Raw genomic sequence first — 24,230 nt, forward strand, 5'->3', positions numbered from 1 at the left:
AGGAGATAATTCTGTAGAATTCAAAAGCTCTGCATACTACTAATACGAAACCCAGCCCCATAGTGTAAATCTTTCGCCACCTCTAAATGGACAAGACTGTCACACGCAGCAGCTGCTATGCCAAACTTTGAGAAGAATATCTCGTCTTCTGCTGGTGCCTGCAAATAACCTCAACAGCAGGAAAAGCTGGCTATTATTACCGCCGGAGCTGATGAGGATCCAGCCCTTACAGTAATTCACGCCATCGACTTAGCTTTCCACCCTCTATAGCTCACGGAGTGTCCAGCTCTCTGCGGCCGACCCTTGGTGGAGCAAATTATGCTAAAGTGCATGCTAACTTGTTTGTTTTGTACATCGATAGGCAGGGGGAAATCCTGATTTCTGAGGGAGAGGAATTTGGTCAGGAACAGACTACACATCCCATCATCCCTGGCCACGCTGGCAGGGGCAGATGGGAGTTGTAGTCCCAAAACACCATCCCTGAAACAGCATTTCGTAAGGTTTCATTCTAGCCGGGACACGTACCCCCAAACATCCCTTGCATGAAACCTCCTGCAGCTTCAAAGGTGCTGATTTATTCATTCATTCACTTATTTATTTAAAAAAGCTTAAAGGGGTAGAATCTGACCAAAAACGTGAACTCAGCAAGTGAGGAGGAGTGTTGCCAGTGCTGCAGATTCTGCTGGAGGGCTTGGGAGAGGACAGATGATGAATAAGCAACTTCCTTGCTTCAGAGGCGACGGGAGAATTGCTCACGAGACTCTGGGGGAATTATTCCTGCAGGATTGTAGCCACAGAGTCATTTCTCAAAAACAGCGGGTCTTGGGCAGCACCATTCTGCGCAGTCGCTTTGTCGCTACCAGCAGGGACTCTTGGTTCAGCCTCGCAGGACTGAAAACAAGCGGGGCTTCCTCTGGACTCCGAGAACGCTTTGTACTCCCCGTCTCCCAATATCTACCGCATACTAACGGGATGGGAGACCCAATTATGGCCAGGGAGAAGCCCGATTACGCCCTAATGCAACCAACGGAAGGGGTCAAATCACCACCATGGGAGACCCAAACCAGAGCCGATGGCGTCTGCGTCCCGTCTCCCATGCCATGACGCTTCCTACAGCCCTCTGCCCCATCTTATCAACCCACTTTACCTGCCCCAAACACTCCTCCTCACCTTTCTGCCCATATCTGTATGTGCCCATTCTCTTTGCTTTTATCTATAGCTCCTTAGCCTATACGAATTCCTTGCTCCCACGACCTCCTGTGCTTAGCACTTCATGGCCCATCCTTCCCTGCAGGTGGGGTTCTCGCTTGTGTTGCTCTTGCCTGCAGAGAAGGGAGGAGGCAGCCAGAGGAAAATACTATACTTCCTGCAGCTCAAACCAGGCTTCCCCGCAAAAGACCAACAGAGCCCACAAAGCCCAGCGTCCCAACCCCAGGCTCATTCTGCACAGGGCAGGGCTCAAAACGCCTTTTCAGCACCTCTGAATTTTCCTCCGGCGGTAACTGAGACGTGCTCCCCAGCTCAGGCCTTGAAGTCAGAATCTCACTTCTGTAGGACGTTTGTGGGCCTCTTCCTGCTCCTCCTTTCCTTCTCTGAAGAGGGACCTGGATGGAATGAAGCGCTCACGACACACACAGCAACAAGGGAAGCAGCATGGATAGAGTGCGGTGATGCTTGCTGGGAGCACGGCTAGATTATTTCGCCTTCTCTTTCTATGCCAACGTATTTGAGCGCGTCTGCCTGGCTGTACCTGCGGAGAAGAGAAAGCAACGTGGAGGTTCCTCTGCAACTTCTCAGCACCGCCCAGAGCTAAAAAGCTTGTGCGCCTTCCCTGTCGCACACACTCTCACCTGTAATCGAAAAACAGCTCTTCGCCGGCCTGGATGGCTCTCTTGGCAAAGATCCCAATGCGGTGGTCTCCGTTCACCATCACCACTGAGTCAGAGCAAGAGAGAGAGTGCGTCAGTTGCTCGGCCACATCAGTGTATGACAATCGCTCCTCCCTCCCTCCCCCACCAGCTCCTCAGGGTCCCGGCCGCCCACCAACCATCCACGTACATGGTCCCGAGTTCAAGGTACTTGCTAGGACACAGCAAAACTTGGGAAGAAGGTTCCAGATGGTATCTTCACAGCCAGAATCTACTTTTGCACATAAGCATCAAACTGGCATAGACAACAGCAACTGGTTAATCCAAACCTCCCCCCTCCCCTCATTTTATTTGCAAAGAATAGAAACCCAAAAGCTCTTATTAAATGCTAGGATCTATTTCTTAAATCCATTAGACGGTCATTCTCTTTTTGCCATTCTGGATTTTGCAAGAGGCACTCAGTGAAGTGATTCTGGCTTCCAGCAGTATCTGAATTAGGGCTTTCAGACACTGAGCCTTCATCTCATCTAAGCTTCTTGTTTCTCCCCCACAGCTGCAGGATGTTACTCCCTTTCCCCCCAGAACCCCTGATAGGACCCTCGTATCTACGGGACCGCCTCTCCTGGTATACCCTGCAGAGGACCTTAAGGTCCATGAACAACCATAGTTTAGAGGTCCCGGGCCCTAAGGAAGTCAGACTATCCTCCACCAGGGCCTTTTCAGTGATGGCTCTGACCTGATGGAATGCTCTATCCCATGAGACTAGGGCCCTTCAGGATTTAACCTCCTTCCATTGGGCCTGTAAGACAGAGCTATTCCGCCTGGCCTTTAATTTGAATTCAGCCTGATCTTTTATTTCCCTTCCCTTCCCTCCTCCTCCCCTTTTATGAAGATCACCTGCTCTGAGACCCCACAGCTAATTCTCCCCTGGCCTCCTCGCTGGCCCAAGTAGGACCAATTCAGCCAGCTAGCCCAGGGGGTTACCTAATGCTTATTTCCCCTAAACTGATTTTTGAATTTTATTGTTATTCATGTTTTTATACTGTATTTTATGTTGCTTTTATAATTAAGTGTTTTAAATTTGTCATTAGCCACCCTGAGCCCGGTTTTTGAACCAGGAAGGGCGGGGTATAAATAAAATTATTTTTTAAATATTATTATTATTATTATTATTATTATTATTATCCGTGCTCAAAGCCTCCCCTTCCAGGAAAACCGATTCTACCGAAGATTTCTACTTTCAAAAACCTGCAGCCACATTTCCGGGGGTTTTGACTACCGAACCACTTTGCTGTGGTCATCTTTATCAGACCTGATTATTTAAAAATGCATTCCCTACCATGTCTGCTTTATTTATTTAGTGGGGGGGGGGGTTTGAGAAAGACACCAAGGGGCTATTCTGCTCCCACAGAACAGTCGCTGAGCCCACCCATCTTACCTTTGGCGTAACAGTTGGGGTTGACAGAGTGGTTTGCAAACCGGATTTTGTTGCCTTTCCGGGTGGCGTCGACAACGAAATCTGTCCGGGGAAGAAAAACAGAGCTAAAGAGACCACAGACGCTACTGGGCCCTATTGAAAAAGCTGAACTGCCTCTCTCTAAACCAAACAGAGGGGCTGGATTTTTTTGGGGGGAGGGGTTCCCCCATTACCGCTACCATGCAAATTGCTTCCCCCCATCCCCTTCCCTTACTCAGGATTGCGTCACTGATCCGACGTGGTCAGTTACCGTTATTGAGGTTGAAGAGGAAGCTGGACATGTACTTGTCATAGACCTTCCCACGTCGGTCAGCCTCATCTTGAGAGATGAGCTGAAGCAAGGAAGGAAGGAAGGACAATAGATAAAAGCCAGTGAGTGGGCAAAAGGAGACCAAGTCAGATCCTGTCAAGCAAGCAGATAGGGTTGTTACAGGGATCAACCTCCCTCAAAGAACCCCCAGATCGGGCAGACAAGAGCCCCCCCCCCAAAGCGGAAAAAGGCCAGCATACATTCCCTGCAAGAAACAGCACAGCGGGGGAGCTAATACAGTCGTACCTTGGATCCCGAACGCCTTGAGAGTCAAACGTTTTGGCTCCCAAACGCCACCAACCTGGAAGTGAGTGTTCCGGTTTGCAAATGTTTTTCGGAAGTCGAGCGTCTGATGCGGCTTCCGATTGGCTGCAGGAGCTTCCTGCGGCCAATCGGAAGCCGCGCCTTGGTTCCCGAACGTTTTGGAAGTCAAAAGGATTCCGTTCGACTTCCAAGGTACCACTGTCTAGTCATGGAGGAGAAGAGAGCACCTAACCCTAGCTCAGCCTCACATCCCGTAGAACAGCAAAGACCACTGGCTATGCGCTACAATACGCCCCCCTCCCCCAAGAGAATAGCATCATGATTGCCTAGAAAGTTCCCTCCAACCACAGCCCACGTCAGCTGGCCACAAATGATCACAAACCCAGAGGCTGTCTGCCTGGATCTTCAAGCCCCAGGTGCTTAGAAGGACTGCTGACCCAGGAAGCGCCCCCAAAATCCAATGGTAGGCAATTTCCAGCTGCCTCATCTTAGCCTTTGGGCTATGGGAGGATGGCAAAACTGGTGCCATCACCAGAGCTAGCCACCAGAGCCATCAACTATTCCCTTTTCTTGCGAGGAATCCTATTTGGAATAAGGGAATTTCCCTTTTAAAAAGCTATGCTATGACAGCTATGCTAGCCACAAAACACAGTTTGGGGAAGGATTTGACAGGTTTCCCATCCAACACCAGATCTACCATATTTTTCACTCCGTAAGACGCACCTAGTTTTTGGAGGAGGAAAACAAAAAAATATATATTCTGAATCTCAGAAGCCAGAACAGCAAGAGGGATCGCTGGGCAGTGAAAGCAGCAATCCCACTTGCTGTTCTGGCTTCTGTGATAGCTGCGCAGCCTGCATTCGCTCCATAAGACGCACACACATTTCCCCTTACTTTTTAGGAGGGAAGAAGTGAGTCTTATAGAGCAAAAAATACAGTACTTCCTGACCAAAGAAGGCTGCGCTTCCTCCACGAAGTCCCTTTCCCGCCTTATGAGATTGTGGAGGTGGGATGCCAAGAAATCTCTGATTTGCTGCCCCACCCCCTCCACCCACCCTCTTTGACACCAACAGAGCAGAGGAAGGCCGCGCCAGAGAGGAATTTGGAGCTCCCATGCCACATCTTGCCTCCCAACTCACCTCCCCGCAGTACTCAGAGATAAATTCATTCTTCTGCACCGCCTCCTTGATGAAGGTTCCCCAGCCGGCAACATCCGATGGGGCGAGCAGCAGGTGCTAAGAGGAGGAGAGATGGAAGGAGCCTCAGCCTGCCCTGCCGGGTCCCTGGGAAAGTGGCGGCAGACCACACTGACCCAGGGACTCAGAGGGCTGGGAGGGACCAAATAGGTACTCCAGGTCCCCTTCAAGACATCCGTTATCCACTACCCACATCCCTTCTGGAAGATGCCTGTCCTTCAAAGACCCCCAATCCGTTGATGCTCTAACACAGGCTTCCTCAACCTCAGCCCTCCAGATGTTTGGGACTACGATTCCCATCATCCCTAGCTAGCAGGGACGATGGGAACTGTAGTCTCAAAACATCTGGAGGGCCGGGGTTGAGGAAGCCTGCTCTAACAGAAAGCTCCCAATCTGTTGCTGCTCTGAGCCTGGAGCGGCAATGCTCAGAGGATCCCCTTCGGAAAAGCAAGCTGCTTAGCCCTTACGGCTGTGGAAATAAGGCCAGAGACGCTTGTCGAAGCTGGGAAACTTACTTAGCATTCCCACTAAAGAATGGCGTTGGGCTTGAGCATTTCTCTTCTTCGTTTTCAAGTGGTTTTTACAAATTCATTCACGCTCAAAACCGCAAATAAGAAGAATTACACAGGATTCCCCCAAATCTCAAGGCTTCCCTCCTCCCTTCTGTGGGTTCTTTGGTTAACTTTTCCAGCTGGATTATTATAAATCCTCCTGTTTTTCCATTCCTCCATCGTATCCGAAGTCTATGTAACATTACAAGAGCTATTTAAGACCTGCCAAAGTGTTTACAGTGGTCTGTTTGCTTCCACTTGCTCCTCCCCATGGCTAGCGGAAGCAAACGAGTTACACAAAACACATCAGTCTGTGAGAGAGCCAGTGTGGTGTAGTGGTTAAGAGTGGTAGTCTCGTAATCTGGGGAACCGGGTTCACTTCCCTGCTCCTCCACCTGCAGCTGCTGGGTGACCCTGGGCCAGTCACACTTCTTTAAAGTCTCTCAGCCCCACTCACCTCAGAGTGTTTGTTGTGGGGGAGGAAGGGAAAGGAGAATGTGAGCCGCTTTGAGACTCCTTAAAAGGGAGTGAAAGGCGGGATATCAAATCCAAACTCTTCTTCTTCTTCTTCTTCAACTGATGTATTTTGCATAGCCCATTTTGCTTCCACTAGCGATGGGGAGCAGCGAGAAATAATGAGAAATGCTTGGGGTTGAGCATTGGTCATTACTTCTTGCTCCTCCCGATGGCTAGCAGAAGCAAAAGGAGTTATGCAAAATACATCAGTTGCACAGAATTCCTATGCAGGCTTTCCCTGTTCCGCCCCCACCGCTTCCACAGCAAATTTAGATATCCACACCTTTTCATTCACACCAGTGAGGGCGGTGAAGGTCCTGTGTGAGTGTCTGGAGGCGGTTGGAGAATGGATGGCGGCTAACAGATTGAGGTTGAATCCTGACGAGACAGAAGTACTGTTTTGGGGGGACAGGAGGCGGGCAGGTGTGGAGGATTCCCTGGTCCTGAATGGGGTAACTGTGCCCCTGAAGGACCAGGTGCACAGCCTGGGAGTCATTTTGGACTCACAGCTGTCCATGGAGGCGCAGGTCAATTCTGTGTCCAGGGCAGCTGTCTACCAGCTCCATCTGGTACGCAGGCTGAGACCCTACCTGCCCGCAGACTGTCTCGCCAGAGTGGTGCATGCTCTAGTTATCTCTCGCTTGGACTACTGCAATGTGCTCTACGTGGGGCATCCTTTGAAGGTGACTCGGAAACTACAACTAATCCAGAATGCAGCAGCTAGACTGGTGACTGGGGGCGGCCGCCGAGACCAAAGAACACCGGTCTTGAAAGACCTACATTGGCTCCCAGTACGTTTCCGAGCACAATTCAAAGTGTTGGTGCTGACCTTTAAAGCCCTAAACGGCCTCGGTCCAGTACACCTGAAGGAGCGTCTCCACCCCCATCATTCTGCCCGGACGCTGAGGTCCAGCGCTGAGGGCCTTCTGGCGGTTTCCTCATTGCGAGAAGCAAAGCTACAGGGAACCAGGCAGAGGGCCTTCTCGGTAGTGGCGCCCGCCCTGTGGAACGCCCTTCCAGCAGATGTCAAAGCGATAAACAACTACCTGGCATTCAGAAGACATCTGAAGGCAGCCCTGTTCAGGGAAGTTTTTAACATGTGATATTTTACTGTATTTTTGGTTTCTATGGAAGCCGCCCAGAGTGGCTGGGGAGGCCCAGCCAGATGGGCGGGGTATAAATAATAAATTATTATATTATTATTATTATTATTATTATTATTATTCATTAGCACCAACCCACAGCATGCAATCTCGACTAACCTTCTTTCTCCTCCCCACTCTCTGAACAGAGATATACCTTCTTAAGACCCCGCTGGATGCTGCAGTTCTTGCAGGAGACCACCTTGGATTCCCAGTGCTCCGAGGCGCCGCAGGTCAGGCAGAGGTCCGGGTCACACTCTCGGACCGCTAGGTAGCACGGGCACTGCTTGGTGTTGCACTGCGTTTTGCACCGGCAGCCTGGGAAACGGTTCTGGCCTTGCGGGAGAAAACAACAGAGAGACATTTCAAAGGGACTCTCGTGCCATGAGAAAGACGGAAAACAAACCCACGTGAGGCCGAGTGCCTGCCCGCTCTTCCTGGAACGCCAGGCTCCAGGATTTTCCAGCCCGGCCTAGTGCCTCGCCCCTTACAGTCGGGATTGCACTGGCAAAACTTCTCGCAGAAATTCTGGGTCATGATGCACGGGCAGGAGCTGTCGCAAGGGTGGTCCGGGTGGTCGCAGGGCTGGTAGTTGTACACCTGAGTGGAGGAGCTGTCTGCATAAAGAGAAAGGGGGGGGGGAGCTGTGAGCTGAGCCCCGTAGAGGTTTGAGGGTCAGACAGACAGGAGACCCCCCAACGAACAGTGTGCTCCACACACAGAGGGCCACGCTCAGCTTCACCTAGTGCTAGAATAAGGCTTGAACGACAAGAGGCTACCCTTTTGAGACCTTAGCAAGCATAGCTTCCCCGCTAAGGGTTTTTCTTTAAAAAACACTAAGGGCAATGAGGGAATACCTGCTCTGACTTAAATGGCACTGCCTTAGGGGAAGCGACAAGGGGATTCTGTTCAAGATTCAAACAGGAAAGACTACAGGCATGGCAAAACCGGGTGCCTGTTGACATTCTGGACCCCCCCCCCCCAATTTCCAGTTGGGCAGAAAATCACACGGGGACATTGTTGGGGGAGAATGCACAGTACCTTTTTTAAGTTGGATCTTCCGACAGTGAGCAGCCCAGAGCCTTTGTTGGAGACAGGGGCAGGGGAGAGAGGAGAGAGAAAAGAATGCCCCAGGGTGATGTTACCATATGAGTGCTGGAGGTGAAATAGTTAAACAAGTTACCCTATCAGAACCCAGGGGGGTGGAGTCAGAGGGACTATAAAACCAGCTCTGGGAGGGGCGACAGGGGAGTTTGTTGGGAGTTGGGTGGTTGGTTGGAGTGGGAGTGAATTGGGATAGAGTCTGTGGGTAGGTTGAGTTAGTGTAGCGAAATAAGCTGAGTCAGGAACAGTTAGGGGCTAGGCAGACAAGTAAATATAGGAGAGGTGGTTTAGTGAGTGAGAGCAGGTAGCGGAAGTTATAGGTCTGGATAGGCACCCAATGAATGTAATTGACTGCTACCGTTTATGAAACCACACGCTTGTTAAACTGCAATAAATAAACAAAAGTTTATGTTCCAATTTAACCCCGACTGGACTCAATATTGCACCACGTAGGGCCTGGGTGGTGGCAGCGGGAAATAAAGTGGTGGCACAGGGATCAATAGACGGTGAAACGTCCAGGGACCCTGTGTGATCGCCACGCCCAGTTTTAATCCATGCTGAATCCCCAAGGCTCAGTAGCTTCTATCCTGATCTTTCCTGCCACATCCTTCCCAGAGGAACTGGGAACTGGAGGAACAGCAATATGGGCTTTCCAGCCAAACAACACTCATGAAGCAGCCACATCTTAGATCTTTGACCCCTTTCCTCAATATGTGTGGAAAAGCAGAAACAACAGCTAGGGATTCATTTGTCCTGCCCACCCCCGCCCCCCAGGCTTCATCAAGGGGCAACTATATTCTGTAGCCCAATGCAACTATTTTTACGCGGGACTTCCTTGTGAGCCTCCTACTGGACAGGCTGTCCTGGCCACACACCTGTGCTTCCTCTTCTTCTTCTGGGAGGGATTCAAAAGCTCATTCATGGGCAGCTTCATGATCAAGGACTCCTTTACTGCAAACTGAAAGACCTGCCAGGAGAGAAATGCAGCTCGTTCAAGGGACTTTCAGCGTCCGGAACTTTGCACATGCGATGTCTGGTGCTGCTGCCGGTCTGGTCTTCCCAGCCACCCAGAGGTCCACCATACCTGCTTGCAGGTCTTGGTTCCCAGGAGCCGAGAGATTGAGCAGAAGTTGTTGAAGTAAGTCCCGTGGAAGACGCGGAAGAGGGACTCCTCTGCTCCGGTCCACTCGACAGGCTCCAGCGGCATGTCAGCCACGAAGGGCTGCGAAGAGGCAGGGCTCAGCTTCGGCTTAGTTGGGGTCTGGCAACGTGAGTTTGCCTCTAGAGCAACATGAGAACAAACACAAAAGGTTGGAAGAGAACCCGCCTAAAAAAGCAAGCTGCAAAGGAGCTGCTGGTCCCTTTTGCCGCGGGACAATCCTCAAAAAAAAAAAAAAAAAAAAAAAAAAGGCTTTTATCAGATGCTTTTATCCCTAACCCCACTCCAGGCTTGAACCTGGATGCAGAAAACAGGTTCTGGGATTAAGCTCTGTTTGGAAGTACCGTATTTTTCGCTCTATAAGATGCACTTTCCCCCTCCTAAAAAGTAAGGGGAAGTGTATGTGTGCCTTACGGAGCGAATGCAGGCGGGAGGCTCTGCTCAGCGCTCCCTTTAAAGAGCTGTGTGGAGCCTGTGTGCAGCTCTTGGGGGCTTTTCCCTGAGGAGGGAGAAGGGCAGCCCGTCAGTCCCTTCTCCCTCCTTGGGGAAAAGCCCCCAAGAGCCACACACACGCTCCACGTGGCTCTTGGGGGAGCCTTCATCCCGCTGTCCGGGAGAGGCTGCACACAGCTATCCCATAAGCCAGGCCAGCCAGCTGCACAACGATCCTGCTAGCTGTCCTGGCTTAACATGTGCCTCTTGCGGGAGGTGGGGGAAGGGACAGAGCGCATGGCTCCCAGAAAAGCCCCCAAGAGCTCCCTTTCACAAGCTGACGGGCTGCCCTTCTCCCTCCTCAGGGAAAAGCCCCCAAGAGCTGCACACACGCTCCACACACGCTCTTTAAAGGGAGCGCTGAGCAGAGCCTGGGATGCATACAGGCTCTGCTCTGCGCTCCCTTTAAAGAATCTTTTTTCCTTGCATTCCCCCTCTAAAACCTAGGTGCATCTTATGGCGCGAAAAATACAGTAAATTCTGGAGGAACTCTGCCTTGAAAACAGCAGGCTGCGCATCTCCTTCAATCTGTTTCACTAGCAACCCCAAGAAGCACAGGAAGACCTTGCTCAGCAGGAACTGCTGGGGGCCACGATTCCTGCAGCTCCTGCACACACACACACACACACACACACACACACACACCCTTCCCACAGGGCAATGAGAAGATCTGTCAAGAGGCCTTCCTCCTGGGCATTGTCGGCCAATTGGTGTCAAAGAAGGAGAGAACTTTTTTTATGTACGCTACAACAGCAGCAAGAATACTTATTGCAAAGTATTGGAAGACACAAGATCTACCCACTTTGGAAGAATGGCAGACGAAGGTGATGGACTATATGGGATTGGCAGAAATGACCGGCAGAATCCGAGACCAGGGAGAAGAGTCAGTGGTAGAAGATTTGAAGAAATTTAAAGACTATCTACAGAAATATTGTAAAATTAGTGAATGTTAGAATGATGTTGGATAGAAATTAAGTGGTTTCCAGCTGTAATGCTTTAAGAGAATATGAAAAAAGGGTTATAAACAGGTAAAAATCTAATCGTAAGGATTTGCTGAACCAACAATTTGAAGTGGAATACAAAAAAGGGAGGTATGAGGAGGCCCGGAAATAAGCTAAAGGAAAACTAGCAATGGAAAATCTGTGTGTTTTTAACTATTTTTATTTTGTATTTTTGTTATTTTTTTCATTTTTATTGTAATACTTTAAAAAATCTTAATAAATATCCTATAAAAAATAATGAGAAGATCTGTCAAGTACCAGAGGAACTGGAGGCCCAGTCGTTGCCCGTGTCTCTGTCGCTATCGCCTTCTTTCGCTTCGTTGCTCGTGGAGGCGGAAGCGCTGGAAGTGTTACTAAGTGTGAGATGCCTGCGGCGACGTCGTCCAGAGCACTTGGAGCGCGGGTTGTGCAGCACAGCAAACTCCTTGGCTCCCTCCTATAAGCAAATCTTCATTAGAAGAGCCCATGCAGAGACATGGGGATTCCCTAGCGCTGCATATCTCAAATTTGGGCCCCCAGCTGTTGTTGGACTACAACTCCCATCATCCCTTGCTAGCAGGACCGGGCTAGCACCTGCCTTTGAAGTTTCTGTTATTGAAGAAGAACGGTGGGTTTCAGGTCAGTATCAGAGTGCTGGGGGGGGGGGGGGAATTTGAAACGTTCTTCCATTAGCAATTATTTGCCGGTAATGCTTCTAATATTCTACACACAGAACAAACAGGTCATTCTCAAAGTAAAATAATAAAAGGATGCCAATCTGACATAAAAAGGGCTTGCTTACTAGTGATTTTTGTAATCCACATTGTGAGCCTTTTGTAGCTAAAGAACAGAGCTTTTAAATAAAAGTAAATAAAACAAACATTCGGAAACCACCTGGAGAACTTAACACTCTCCCAAGACATTCTGGCGCTGGCCTTATGAGTTGCCATTCTTCAACAAAAGAATAAGGGAGACTCTGGCATGCAGTTACTTACTTGGAACTGATCAGGAAATTCGATCCTATTCATTCCGGTCAGAATGGAGGCAACGGTTTCATTTCCCACTTACAGGTGTTAACCAGCCCAACAAACCAAGGATGACTGTGTCATCATCACTTGTTGCTGCTGTGAATGGCTACACTTATCTTGTATACATTCAAGGTGACACAGAAATTCTCTCTCTGTCAATGTGTGTGTGCATGAGACAGAGAGAACGAATAGTGCTATCTCTAATAAGTGGATTGCGGACCATGAAAAGGCATGGCACAATAAATGTGCTAGCCTTAAAAGGTCCTAAAGAATTCCCCCCTCTTTTTTTTTGCTCCAACATAAAGGTAAAGGTAAAGGGACCCCTAACCATTAGGTCCAGTCGTGACCGACTCTGGGGTTGCGGCGCTCATCTTGCTTTATTGGCCGAGGGAGACGGTGTACAGCTTCCGGGTCATGTGGCCAGCTGCTTCTGGCGAACCAGAGCAGCGCATGGAAACGCCGGTTACATTCCCGCCGGAGTGGTACCTATTTATCTACTTGCACTTTGACGTGCTTTCGAACTGCTAGGTTGGTAGGAGCAGGGACGGAGGAACGGGAGCTCACCCCATCGCAGGGATTCGAACCGCCAACCTTCTGATTGGCAAGTCCTAGGCTCTGTGGTTTAACCCACAGCACCACCCGCATCCCTTTGCTCCAACATATACCACCCTAGATTCTTCACTTTTAAGTGTTCTGAACAGAATATCTTCTTCCTAAGTGTATATCTCTCTCCCACCCTAACGTAACCTCTACCCAACATACCAACCACAGGAAGCACTCTGGCCCGCAAGGCTCCATTTCAATTTTGGTTTCTCTGTTCTTCCGCTTGTAAACGTTGGGAGTAGCGTGAAAAGCTAGAAGACAGAAGCCATTTTGTCTGGGTTACAATGAGAAGCTGACAAGATCACCTGTCATTCTGGTCCTCATCAGAAGTCCAGCCTCCCCCTTCCTGTGAGAACACCCCAAATCCAGCACTAAATAATACAAGTTACCATTACAAGTTTGGGAGAACTTGGTAATAACCCCACCCATATCCAGCACACCAGAGTTAAGAATGCAAGATTGGGGTGTATTAGGGGGCATTTAAGAAAGAAAATCTATCCTCCCCAAGAACTTGAGAAATTTCTCGTGTCTTTCACGTGCTGTTAATTAATCTTGCAATGTTTCATTACGGATGAATGATCCAAATTATTGAGCTTACTGTTAGCATTGCAAGAGCTAACCCAAGGTTTCCCAAACTTGCACCTCCAGCTGTCTTTTTGGACTACAACTCCCATCATCCCTAGCTAGCAGGACCAGTGGTCAGGGATGATGGGAACTGTAGTCCAAAAACAAAAAACAGATGGAGACCCAAGTTTGGGAAACGCTGAGCTAACCAATAGGAATTTTAACTGAAATGTTTGCCTGCAAATGAATTATGGTTTGTAATCATGATATGCATTTTACAGATGTTGTTAAACCACTCTGGGGTAGACAGATGGGTGAATGGATAAGCAGGCAGGCAGGGAATTTCTCTAGGGCAACTTTTTGCAGAGGCACATTCCAAATGGTGGGTATGTATACATTTACAAAGAAGCAGTTGGATCTTGCCAGGGACCTGGCAAGACAAGATTGGCTAAGATCTTTAGGGAACGTTTCCCATGTCAATGGAAGCATCTGGGCCACCTCAAATACCTGGATGCAACCGCTTTGGAATAGCCACTGCTTCCCCCTGAATTTGAAAGCTGGAACAGAAAAGGCCAGGGTGAGAGAGGCAGGGATTGTGTCAGAAACTTACGATGGAGGAAACAGTCGTACTTGAAGCAGCGCCTGCAGAAGAGAGTGTGGAAAGAGTGCAGGGCCTGCTCGCGCTGAACAGATTTGGCACACGGTCCGTCGATGTTTGGCGTGCATTGGGGAGGGAGCACATTCGGGTCAGACTCTTTTGTCAGTTCTCTGTATCTGTGGATACAGAGGCGGATACAAAAGTCACTCGAGGCGGATACAAAAGTCACTCGAGAAGGTGCTCCAAATGATAGGACGATTAGCTCAGAGCCAGCTGGGTGGACGGACAGTTTGCACCGGTGACAGACTTGAAAACACCTGCCACTTTCTAAAATAATAATTCTTTTTTTTTTTTTTAAGGGAGTGCGTTGCCATTTCAGGGTTTCCTTGCTAAGAGGCAGATGCCGCTTTGGGTGTTACTCAAGCACAAAGCACTACGCCCAGGAATACAACCGAACACATTCAAGGGAGCTCAAGATATCTGCACAATCTTCATTACGCTGCAGATTCTGGGATCATAGAATCAGAACAGAGCCAAGAAGCCGTCTAATCCAGCTCCTTTTATGAACCATATTCACCCGCTGCCCAGTGCCCAAAGATCTGCCCACCTGGTCCAGACTTTAGCACACAGGAAGCCAAGTGCATGGCAGGGCATAGGCCTACAGAGCATATTGCTCAAAGGTTCGTTGAACAAGGAAGCGGAGTCTCACACTGCAGTGGCGGGAGGCCAAAATAAGGCAGCACACACACCAGGAGGGAGTTACAGGTTGCATTTTCTGGGTTGCGGCCGCTAAAATCCGGAAGTACCGGAATGGGTTACTTCCGGGTTTCGGTGGCCGTGCATACGCAGAAGCGCTAAATCGTGCTTTGTGCATGTGCCGAATCGCAACCCGCGCATGCACACACGCGGGTTGTCAACGTGCATCCTGCATGGATCGCTTTCACAACCCGAGCGGCCACTGTAGTAATTAAGGGGGAAACCTTGATTTAAGTTGAGCATCTCTACCTACACTGTGAAGCAATGGCTGAAACTCACAAGTTAAGCTGTGCAAACCATGTACAGTGGTACCTCTGGTTACGTACTTAATTCGTTCCGGAGGTCCGTTCTTAACCTGAAACTGTTCTTAACCTGAAGCACCACTTTAGCTAATGGGGCCTCCCGCTGCTGCCGCGCCGCTGGAGCACGATTTCTGTTCTCATCCTGAAGCAAAGTTCTTAACCCAAGGTATTATTTCTGAGTTAGCGGAGTCTGTAACCTGAAGTGTATGTAACCTGAAGTGTATGTAACCCGAGGTACCACTGTATTCCTGTTACTGATCCTGGGAATTTATAACCCAGCCTACTCTTACAACCCATGACTAGAAAAGCCAAAAGACTGTGTCAGGAATAAAAAGCGGCTACCTCTCCTTCATATCTTCTGGAAAGCCGTTCTCTGGGAACATTGATGAAAGAGCAGTGAAGATCATGTCGTTTGGAAAGTGCTTCTTCAGACATTTCTTGTTGCCTGCATCACAGGGAAGGAGAGAAGGGTGGTGATTTCTGAATTACAGCGCTTTATTCCCCTCCTGGAAATAGTCTTCCAAGATAGGAGTGGCCTAGAGCAGAGTTAGAAAAAACCCTATAAAAGTAAAGCAGATGCTCGTACAAGCATTAGATAATATGCCAAGTGTAAGATAGAGGAATCCCTCAATTTTATTCTAGAAAGCAAACAGGCTGCATGGAATTATTGTATGCAGTGCGCAGGTAGCCACTCAAGGCATCTTGATCTGAATGTAAGTTGAAATTTAGTTCTTACAAGAAAAGGAACTTCCGCAGAGGAATTGTGGAGTGTTTGCAACAGCCCTTAACCTGGCTCCTTCTCAGATCAATAGCAGCAGCCTTGCTAGTGACAAAAAATGCTAGCAAATTTAGGGAAACTTGCGCTGGGTGGCTTCCATAAGGTGACATCATTTCTGGGGTGATACAAGAGCTGTGAATTTTAGCAGAAATGTACTCCGATCTGTATAACAAGCAAGGCTTATATGGTTCTGACAGCATCATGGTGCGCCGTAATAGGAGGGGGGAGGGTGATGCTGGGAGGGTAACTGGTTTACCTTCCACGGAAAGCCACTTCCTCTTCCGGGTGACCGGCAGCTCGTCCTTTGCCGCTTCCTGTTTGCCTTCCGCAGCATCGTGGCCTTCCTCTTCCTCCTCAGAGTACTGATTGAGCGCATCCACCAGCTCCAGGAACACAGCATCGCTGATCAGGACGGACGTTGAGAGCATTTCTGAATGGGAGAATCGGGCGAAAGGTGGGATGGCATATACTCAAGCGTGGAAAAGATGCAGCTTCTCTGTCATCACAACGATGATGGTAATGTCAACGATGACACACAAATCCAGTACAGTGGTACCTCTGGTTACGTTCTTTCAGGTTACGTCCTGCGACGACCTAGAAGTACTAGAAAGGGTTACTTCTGGGTTTCGCCGCTTGCACATGCGCAGACGCGCTAAATGGCGTCACACACATGCGCAGAAGTGGTGAATTGCGGCCTGCGCATGCGCAGACACACCGCTGTGGGTTGCGCTCTTTTCATGTTGCTTACGGGCCTCTGGAACGGTACCTGTTCGCAACCAGAGGTACCACTGTACGTGCAAGCGGAGTAGTGTCCGTAAGGGTGATAGACTCTTCCAAAATTGAAATGCTAAGAACTCAAGGAATCCCCCCTTCTGCCCACCAGCCACCACCACATGGCCTCTTACATCCCTGTTGAAAACTATTGCCCTCATTACCTTCCTCTCCGTGGACTTTGCCGTCGTAGTTGTTAATGAGCTCCTCAATGAAGGTTTCATCCTCCTCTTTCACCTCGTCCCCCATGTAGGGGATGTTGCACAGAACGGTTTCATCCTCCACCTGCAAACGGAGTAGACACAGCAGGTGGTTGTCCCTTGTCCACTCACCAGGAGCGCCTGCAAATGGCAGATTGCACGGCTACCTTAACGAGATCCCAGAGGGGTATTTGGTGGCCTCGCTGCATAGCCCCTCTCTTAGCACCAGAGAGCAGATCCTCCTTCATCAGTGGGAGAGGGGATCCTGTATGCAGTATTCCCCTCTGCCACCCTCTGATGGCAAGGCCATGCACACCTGCTAGAGATTTATCCCTTCCTGTAGAACAGGGTTTCCCAAACTTGGGTCCTCAGCTGCTTTTGGACTACAACTCCCATCATCCCTCGCTAACTGGACCAGCGGTCAGGGATGATGGGAACTGTAGTCCAGAAACAGCTGGAGACCCAAGTTTGGGAAACACTGCTGTAGGATGTGGCGCACACGGTTCTGATCCTACCCACTTGGAAGCAGCAGGGCATTTTCAGAATTTCTGCTCCTTAATTATTTGTTGGTCTCCTGGATTAAATAGTTTTGAGGTGGGGAGACAGCTAGACAAAGTACTTCCCCATACACGAGCACACACTCGACCATTGCAAGCTGCACGACTCACTCTTCTGGCTATCAGGCAAAGAGAAGAGACAGCCTTGAGAGATGCAGCTAGATGACGAGCGGCAGGCTTTTTGTAACCTTACCATCTCAACCCAGATGCAAGAAGGCAACAGGCGGAAAGAATGGAGGGGGCTCAACAGCTGGAATGGCATGCCACTTGAGAGCTTCAGAGACTCATACTTGCCCCCAGGGATTGTTTCCTGGAGCCTTTGCACCTGGGTTTTTGCGAACGGATCGAAAAGTTCCTTATAATGTGGGGATCTGAAGCCAGGCACCTCTGCCAGCATGCCTTATCTATCTCTTCTCACTCTGATCCTCTCTGTAAGTGGGCAGGGAAACAGTCTCACATCGGAACGCAAGCTTCTACTGGCAGACCATTAATGGGACATTCTTTTTTATTCTGCAAATCATACTGGACCTCCTCAGTCCCACATGGGGCAGAGTGTGAGAGATATACCACCCCTTGCAGCACCCCCCACAATATAGCCGGGCAATAGGCAAAGCAGTTCCATTTCCCCAACCAGACACTAAAGCCTGAATCAGGAACATTTGCTCAAAGTACGAAGTTCTTACGCAAAACTGTTACTTGCAGCAAGGGATTCTGTATGTATGGTAGCAGCTGGTCACCTACCATGAAATTCTGCTGAAGTGGGGACCAGGAATACATGATAGGCACCAAAGCCACAGTGTTCAGAGTCCGCATGAACAAGGTCTGGGTGGTCAGACTGGGGAAAATGCTCTCGACTGTGCACTGGAATGGTGAGAAAAAAATGTTACATAGCTGACAGGTAGCAATTTATTCAGTCATCCAATGCCAAGGCAACCTCAGCTCCACTGACTCTCAATGGTTGCTCAACCCAATTGAAGGTGATAGTTCTTAAATGCCAAGTCCCATCTCCCAGAACATTGAAAAACACCAACATACTGTACTGTAGTCATTGTGTGTGGCTCTGCTGGTTCTTCTCTTTTGACCTATAAGACCCTGCTGATTATTCCTCTGCATTCAGTCAGGCAACAAATTAAGATAATTCCATTCAGTTGGGAATCTAGGGTGGGCTGTGACCTGGAATTGTGCTGCCGTATTAAAATGGGCTTGATCTTGTCAGCTGCCAAGCCATAACAGTGGTACAAGAGTTGGTTGTGTCTATGCAGAGACCAAAACAAGGCCCCTTAAATATGACCAGGTGCACCTATTTATATTCCTTGGAAGGGCATCAAGACATGATTCTGGGGAGGAGCCCTCACTCATATTAAACCTGCTCAACTCACAAGCACAGTCTCACTACCTCTGTCCTAGAAAGGCAAGTCTCTAGCAAGAAGGGACAAGAGAACAACGCAGGCTGAACAGAAATTCTCGACCTCTGTTGTTTTGTTCAACCTCCTCTATACTCTAACAGAAATCTGTTCCACAAAATGGAACAATGGCAAGGAATGAAGGGCACATGGCAGGAGGTAACAGCATTCTTAAAACAATATTCCTCTTTTCATCCTCTAGGTCTCAAAGAGACTGTGGTAACTTCCTTTCGCATCATCACTGGGTACAGCTGAGCAGAAGGGACTGCAACTAGCCAGCAGGAGGAACTGGAGTACAACTAAGCAGGAAAGCCTTTATACTATTGAAAGCAAACCATTCTATCCAAACCCATTTCTGCATGTTTCCCTGGTTTTGTAAAGGTTAGCATTTTTTATTGAAAGTTCAGTCTGGGATTCTCCATGGGACAATACTTTGCATGAGCTGGTCTATTCCACACTACTTAAGCTTTTCAACAGCACTTTGAAAAAGATTCATTATGAATAAATTGTAAACCTGGGATGTGAAACCTGTGGCCCTCCAGATGTTGGTCAGCTCCTGTCAGCACTGCCAATGGTCAGGGTTGATGAGGATTGGAAGCCAACATCTGGAAGGTCACAAACCCTGCTTTATAATATGGCATTGCAGAACACAAAAAAGTAGAGGTATCTTGCTGTGTGGATACAAATCCTAGGGGAGGCGGCACAGACGGTCACAACATGGCAGACTGGCACATCCACAGAACCCAACAGCTGCCTCCTCAACATACCTGTTTGAGAAAAGGATGCCCTCCAACCAGCTTCATTGATTGAATAGGTTGAACTCTAAGCTTCTTCCAGTCTTCGTTCAGAATGTTTATCTTCTCCTGAACCTTTGCGTAGTTAGACACAAACAGCGCCTAGAGAAAAAGAAGATGACTGACTGCCAACCTCGCCCTCAAGAAGTTTCCAAATCCTTTTGCCACTGGGGAAGAAGGTGGTCCATGGAGACTGCATGAACTTAGCTAGCAGGAAGTTGCTGTTAAGCCTGCATCCCTGATAAAGGAACGATTAACGATCTTATGCAGGTTGGCAGAATTTCAAAGATGAAATCCACACAATTTTTATGCTGGTTCAGCGGAGAGCAATCTCTCCCACATAACAGCCTGTAATGACACCTGCTTGCCTTCGGTCTCAAATATGTCACCATATCTTTTCTATCAACTGGGAGACCTCCTCGCTCTCTCACATATTAATAAGTGAGTTCTGGTTTTCCTTAGTTAATAATTTTAAGATTTTAAAAAAGGCAGTCATTCCCCTCATGGCTCTTTACCTTGGCTCCCATGTTTGCTTGCAGTCTCTTGAGCTGCCTAAGGCGCATATATTCTGACTTGACCTTCCTTTTCCAATAATGGATGCATTTTGACGTTGGTACGGCCGGAATCTCCATTTTCCTGGGGGCGGGGGGAGACAAGAAGGAGCATATGAGCTATGTGAACACTAAATGGAACCAGAGTTGTTGTTGTTGTTAATATTATCGGCAACAAATCTCTTTCTCTAGAAAAGCTGCATCCCTCTGTTCTGTATCATTCATGCAAATTGATATATTTACTTGTTCTACATAGCTATTAGTCCCGGGAAAGTAGGAAACCTATGGCAAAGGAAGCGGGAAATTCTGATCAGCTGATATTCCACTCGGAATTACCTCTGGTTCTTGTTATTTCACTATGCATTGCTCCTACTTTGTGGCTTCTCTTCACACCAGAGTCTTCTCCCTTTATAATAAAATCTTGCATTCTCAAGATGCTGAACTGCACCCAGTAACAGCTTTCGTTTGCCGCAGTTGCAAAGCTCTAATCATAAGGTGGATGGGCCCCTAGAAATTCAATTAATATAGCACCATCACTACCAACACTTCTGCAATAACTTAAGAACTGCAATGGCTGAAATATGTGAGGATTTCAGGATGCAGTCAAAAGGATATAATTAGAGTGTTGAAGGCAATGAGTGCTTGTGATTAACAACTAGTTGAAGAGGATGGCATGACTCTTCCTTCTCAAACAGCTGAACTATGAATTGGGGAGGCAAGGACTTCAGACCCTCAAAGAATGCAGAAGCCACAGCAGAGAGCAGGCAGAACTGCTATGGATCTAGACATAGTTCCCTACTCCAGTGAAGAGCCAACCACAATCTCTTTTTCTTTTTTCTTTCACTAGGAAGAATAGGGCAAACGCAAAAGACCCTTTCATCTCTCCTCATTCGACAGAACAGAGGAAACCTTGTAGAGCAGCTATTATTACTCCCTCCTTTGGCAATCTTCACAGAACTTTAGCCTAATGGTTGCCATCAATTTGAGTTGAAATAATTTTAATGAAATGATTTTAGAATGTTGTATTATTTTATTGTTGTTAGCTGCCCTGAGCCCAGCTTTGGCTGGGGAGGGCGGGATATAAATAAAATTTATTATTATTATTATTATTATTATTATTATTATTATTATTATTCTCCAGCCGTGCTGGCTGGGGCTGCTCCAAAATACCTAGAAGGCACCACATTTGGGAAGGCTGTTATACCCATACCTGGGCGTTTTCAGGTGCTTCCATCAGCACCATTTATGTCAGAAAGCACAGAAACCTGCCTAGATCAACACCTGAACAAGTGTTGAAAATAAAGGGGTGGAGGAAGAAGCGACGAAGCCTCGCCTATTGCCCACAAATTCCTCGCACAGCAGCCAGGAAAAGCACCACACAAAAACAAAAAAATCTGAGCTTTTTCACGCCCCTTTCTTTTTCCACACATGCCTTTGCCAAAGGCCAGGAAGCTGGGGAGAGAAGGCTGAAAAGTGCAAAGCTTTGGGAGCATTCACACACAGGCATGGGAGTTGCAAAGGGCCCTTCCCTCCCCACAACGGTCAGCCCCAATGCAACCCTGTCACCTTATGGAAAGATGTCCTGAAACCCCCCACCCCACCTCCTTCTTGCACCCTCTTATGGGAAGATGTCCCTGACAAGCCCAGCCCAACCCCTTCATGCACCCCCTTATGGGAAGATATCCCTGACACCCCTCACCCCTTTTTGCACCCCCCTAATGTGAAAATGTCCCTGACACCCCTTCCGCCTTCTTGCACCCCCTTATGGGAAGAATTCCCTGACACCCCCAGCCCAACCCCCACCCCTTCATGCACCCCCTTATGGGAAGAATTCCCTGACACCCCTCAACCCTTTTTGCACCCCCTTATGGGAAGATGTCCCTGACACCCCTCAACCCTTTTTGCACCCCCTTATGGGAAGATGTCCCTGACACCCCTCAACCATTTTTGCACCCCCTTATGGGAAAATGTCCCTGACACCCCCGCCCCTTTTTGCACCCCCTTATGGGAAGAACTCCCTGACACGACACCCCTTTTTGCACCCCCTTATGGGAAGATGTCCCTGACACCCCCACTCCTTCTTGCACCCCCTTATGGGAAAATGTCCCTGACACCCCTTCCGCCTTTTTGCACCCCCTTATGGGAAGAATTCCCTGACACCCCCAGCCCAACCCCCACCCCTTCATGCACCCCCTTATAGGAAGAATTCCCTGACACCCCTCAACCCTTTTTGCACCCCCTTATGGGAAGATGTCCCTGACACCCCCGCCCCTTTTTGCACCCCCTTATGGGAAGAACTCCCTGACACGCCACCCCTTTTTGCACCCCCTTATGGGAAGAACTCCCTGACACGCCACCCCTTTTTGCACCCCCTTATGGGAAGATGTCCCTGACACCCCCACTCCTTTTTGCACCCCCTTATGGGAATAATTCCCTGACACCCCTTTTTCCTTTTTGCACCCCCTTATGAGAAGATATCCCTGACTCCCTTTCCGCCTTCTTGCACCCCCTTATGGGAAGAATTCCCTGACACCCCCACCCCTTCTTGCACCCCCTTATGGGAAAATGTCCCTGACTCCCCCAGCCCCACCCCCACCCCTTCATGAACCCCCTCCCCGCCACAAACACATATTTTCAGGGGGGTCCCTCTCCCCTCCGCCTCCTCCTACCCCGGAAAACCGTTTCCCCCCACCCTTCCCCGCCATTTCTGAGGAAGGGGAACCCCACGGCACCCCAAATTGCCAATGCTTCCCCCCCACCTCAAAGGTCCTTACTGCTTAGGCATGGCGCCCCCCCTTTTATTCCTCAACCCACCCCAGAGCCCCCCCCTCGAGGCCCCCCGTCACTCACTCCACAGACATCGCACTCAGGTGACCTACAGAGACCACAGAAGCAAACACCCCCCTCCTCCTCCGCCTTCCGATGCGCGCATGCGCGGGGAATCGCGTCACCGCTTCCTCCTCTCCGGCTTCCCGACGCGGCCCATTTCCCGCAAAGCCACGCCCCCTTTGCCGCAGAGACCCATAGACTCTCAAGGGTAGAGGTGGCGCGTCGGGGGCGGATTCCGGGATCCGTAGTCGTTTCCTCTCGTGCGGTGAATTAAGTGGACATTGGCAATTGGTGGGGGGGGGGGCGACACGTTTGTCTGTCTGTCTGTCTGTTTTCAAAGTTTTTAGCGGGACTGCGTCTGGGTAGCAGGTATCCCCCCTCCCCCCAAGTTTTAAAAAAAACAGAGCAGCGAAGTAAGAGTTTTTTATGTGTGTATAATTTTTATTCTTTATATTTATTAAATATTTATTATTTATTAAATATTATTCCGTTTTACGATTTAAAACATTCATTTAAACAACCTTAAAATGTCAATGACTTCCCTTCTTCCCTTTCCACGGTTCAATTTGCATATCATAAATCATTGCATATTTTACATAAACTATACCATTCAGTATTCCGTATTCCGTTATTACATCCATTAAAACTTGTTTACACTGTTGAATTTATCTGAATGCTGCTCACGTTTTCATGTATACACATTCCCCCCCCCCCATATATTCATTAAACGTTTTCCAATCTTCTCTAAACGTGTGTTCTTCTTGTTCTCTTATTCTATATGTTAGGTGTTATGTACTGAAGTTCTCACCCTGGGCCAGCAGGGGGATACTATAGATAGTTTTCACTCAGGTCCACATAGTGACGTTCAGTGATTGGATAGTTACAGAAAATGGTTACTGTTGCGTTCTAGTGGAGCTCTATATAAGCAGCCTGGCTGAACCCTTCAGTTCAGTTCAGTTCTGTTCTGGCCTGTGAATAAACAAGAGCTGTTTGAAGAATTGCTGTGTCGTCCGATATTTTCAACCAAAATTTAACATTAGGTGCGCAAGCTGCGCATATTGCATCAGTTTACAGTAGTTGGGAAGAAGTCAGACATTCTCATCCCCTCCTCTAATTTAAGGCGTTATTTAGAGAGAGGATGGTTTTGAAAGAATTAAGGGTTTAAAAGGGCAACGCCGCCACATGCCAGTCAATGCGTCCCACATGGTTTCTGCGTGCGACACGGTTTTGGAGCTGAGTTGGTTTAATAGATGCCTTGTCAATCCCAGCAGGTATATGACAGGAAGACCTGGCCTGAAGATAGCCCTGTATAGGGGAGGGGTTTTTTTTAGTGTAGCAAAACAGGTAATGTTGTACTTGACTTCTCCAGTGGATTACACCCCACAATAAAAGGCAGTGAAATGAAACTCACAATGCAATACGGAGTTATGTGTGCTT

General features: G+C 48.7%; 1 protein-coding gene and 1 long non-coding RNA gene across 8 annotated transcripts in view; both read right to left on the reverse strand.

Annotated features, from left to right (window-relative positions):
* The window catches only part of LOC310830278, a 73,469-nt gene that overhangs the window by 494 nt on the left and 48,745 nt on the right, over positions 1-24,230 (reverse strand). The gene's annotated exons all lie outside the window — the stretch shown is intronic.
* On the reverse strand, positions 570-22,930 carry EZH1 (enhancer of zeste 1 polycomb repressive complex 2 subunit). 7 transcript variants are annotated; one of them, XR_014557440.1, is made up of 20 exons: positions 22,815-22,930; positions 19,929-20,049; positions 19,387-19,515; positions 17,958-18,077; positions 16,624-16,744; positions 15,945-16,118; positions 15,253-15,355; positions 13,865-14,028; positions 12,850-12,941; positions 11,339-11,516; positions 9,513-9,709; positions 9,304-9,395; positions 8,366-8,406; positions 7,816-7,941; positions 7,482-7,660; positions 5,059-5,154; positions 3,596-3,748; positions 3,307-3,387; positions 1,851-1,935; positions 570-1,750 (listed from the first exon to the last, which is right to left on the reverse strand). XR_014557440.1 is itself a non-coding variant. In XM_083709325.1 (20 exons), exons 1-20 carry the CDS (start codon positions 22,823-22,825, stop codon positions 1,690-1,692), a joined length of 2,253 nt encoding a protein of 750 aa, XP_083565451.1. In that variant the 5' UTR covers positions 22,826-22,930; the 3' UTR covers positions 570-1,689. The 7 variants fall into 7 exon arrangements, 5 of the variants coding, with proteins under 5 accessions (XP_083565451.1, XP_083565449.1, XP_083565450.1 ...); XM_083709325.1 differs by having other exon boundaries at positions 3,596-3,677; XM_083709323.1 differs by having other exon boundaries at positions 3,596-3,677; positions 22,844-22,927.

The sequence above is a fragment of the Podarcis gaigeae genome (assembly GCF_964106915.1).
Source record: "Podarcis gaigeae genome assembly, chromosome: 13".
Classification (NCBI taxonomy): domain Eukaryota; kingdom Metazoa; phylum Chordata; class Lepidosauria; order Squamata; family Lacertidae; genus Podarcis; species Podarcis gaigeae.

Coding starts and splice junctions, on each gene's coding strand:
- EZH1 (XM_083709322.1), bottom strand. CDS start 22,896: ATGCGCGCATCGGAAGGCGGAGGAGGAGGGGGGTGTTTGCTTCTGTGG. Junction 8,407..9,303: donor AAGAAGAAGAGGAAGCACAG/GTGTGTGGCCAG, acceptor TCTCCAACAAAG/GCTCTGGGCTGCTCACTGTC. Junction 7,661..7,815: donor TTGCCAGTGCAATCCCGACT/GTAAGGGGCGAG, acceptor TTCTCCCGCAAG/GCCAGAACCGTTTCCCAGGC.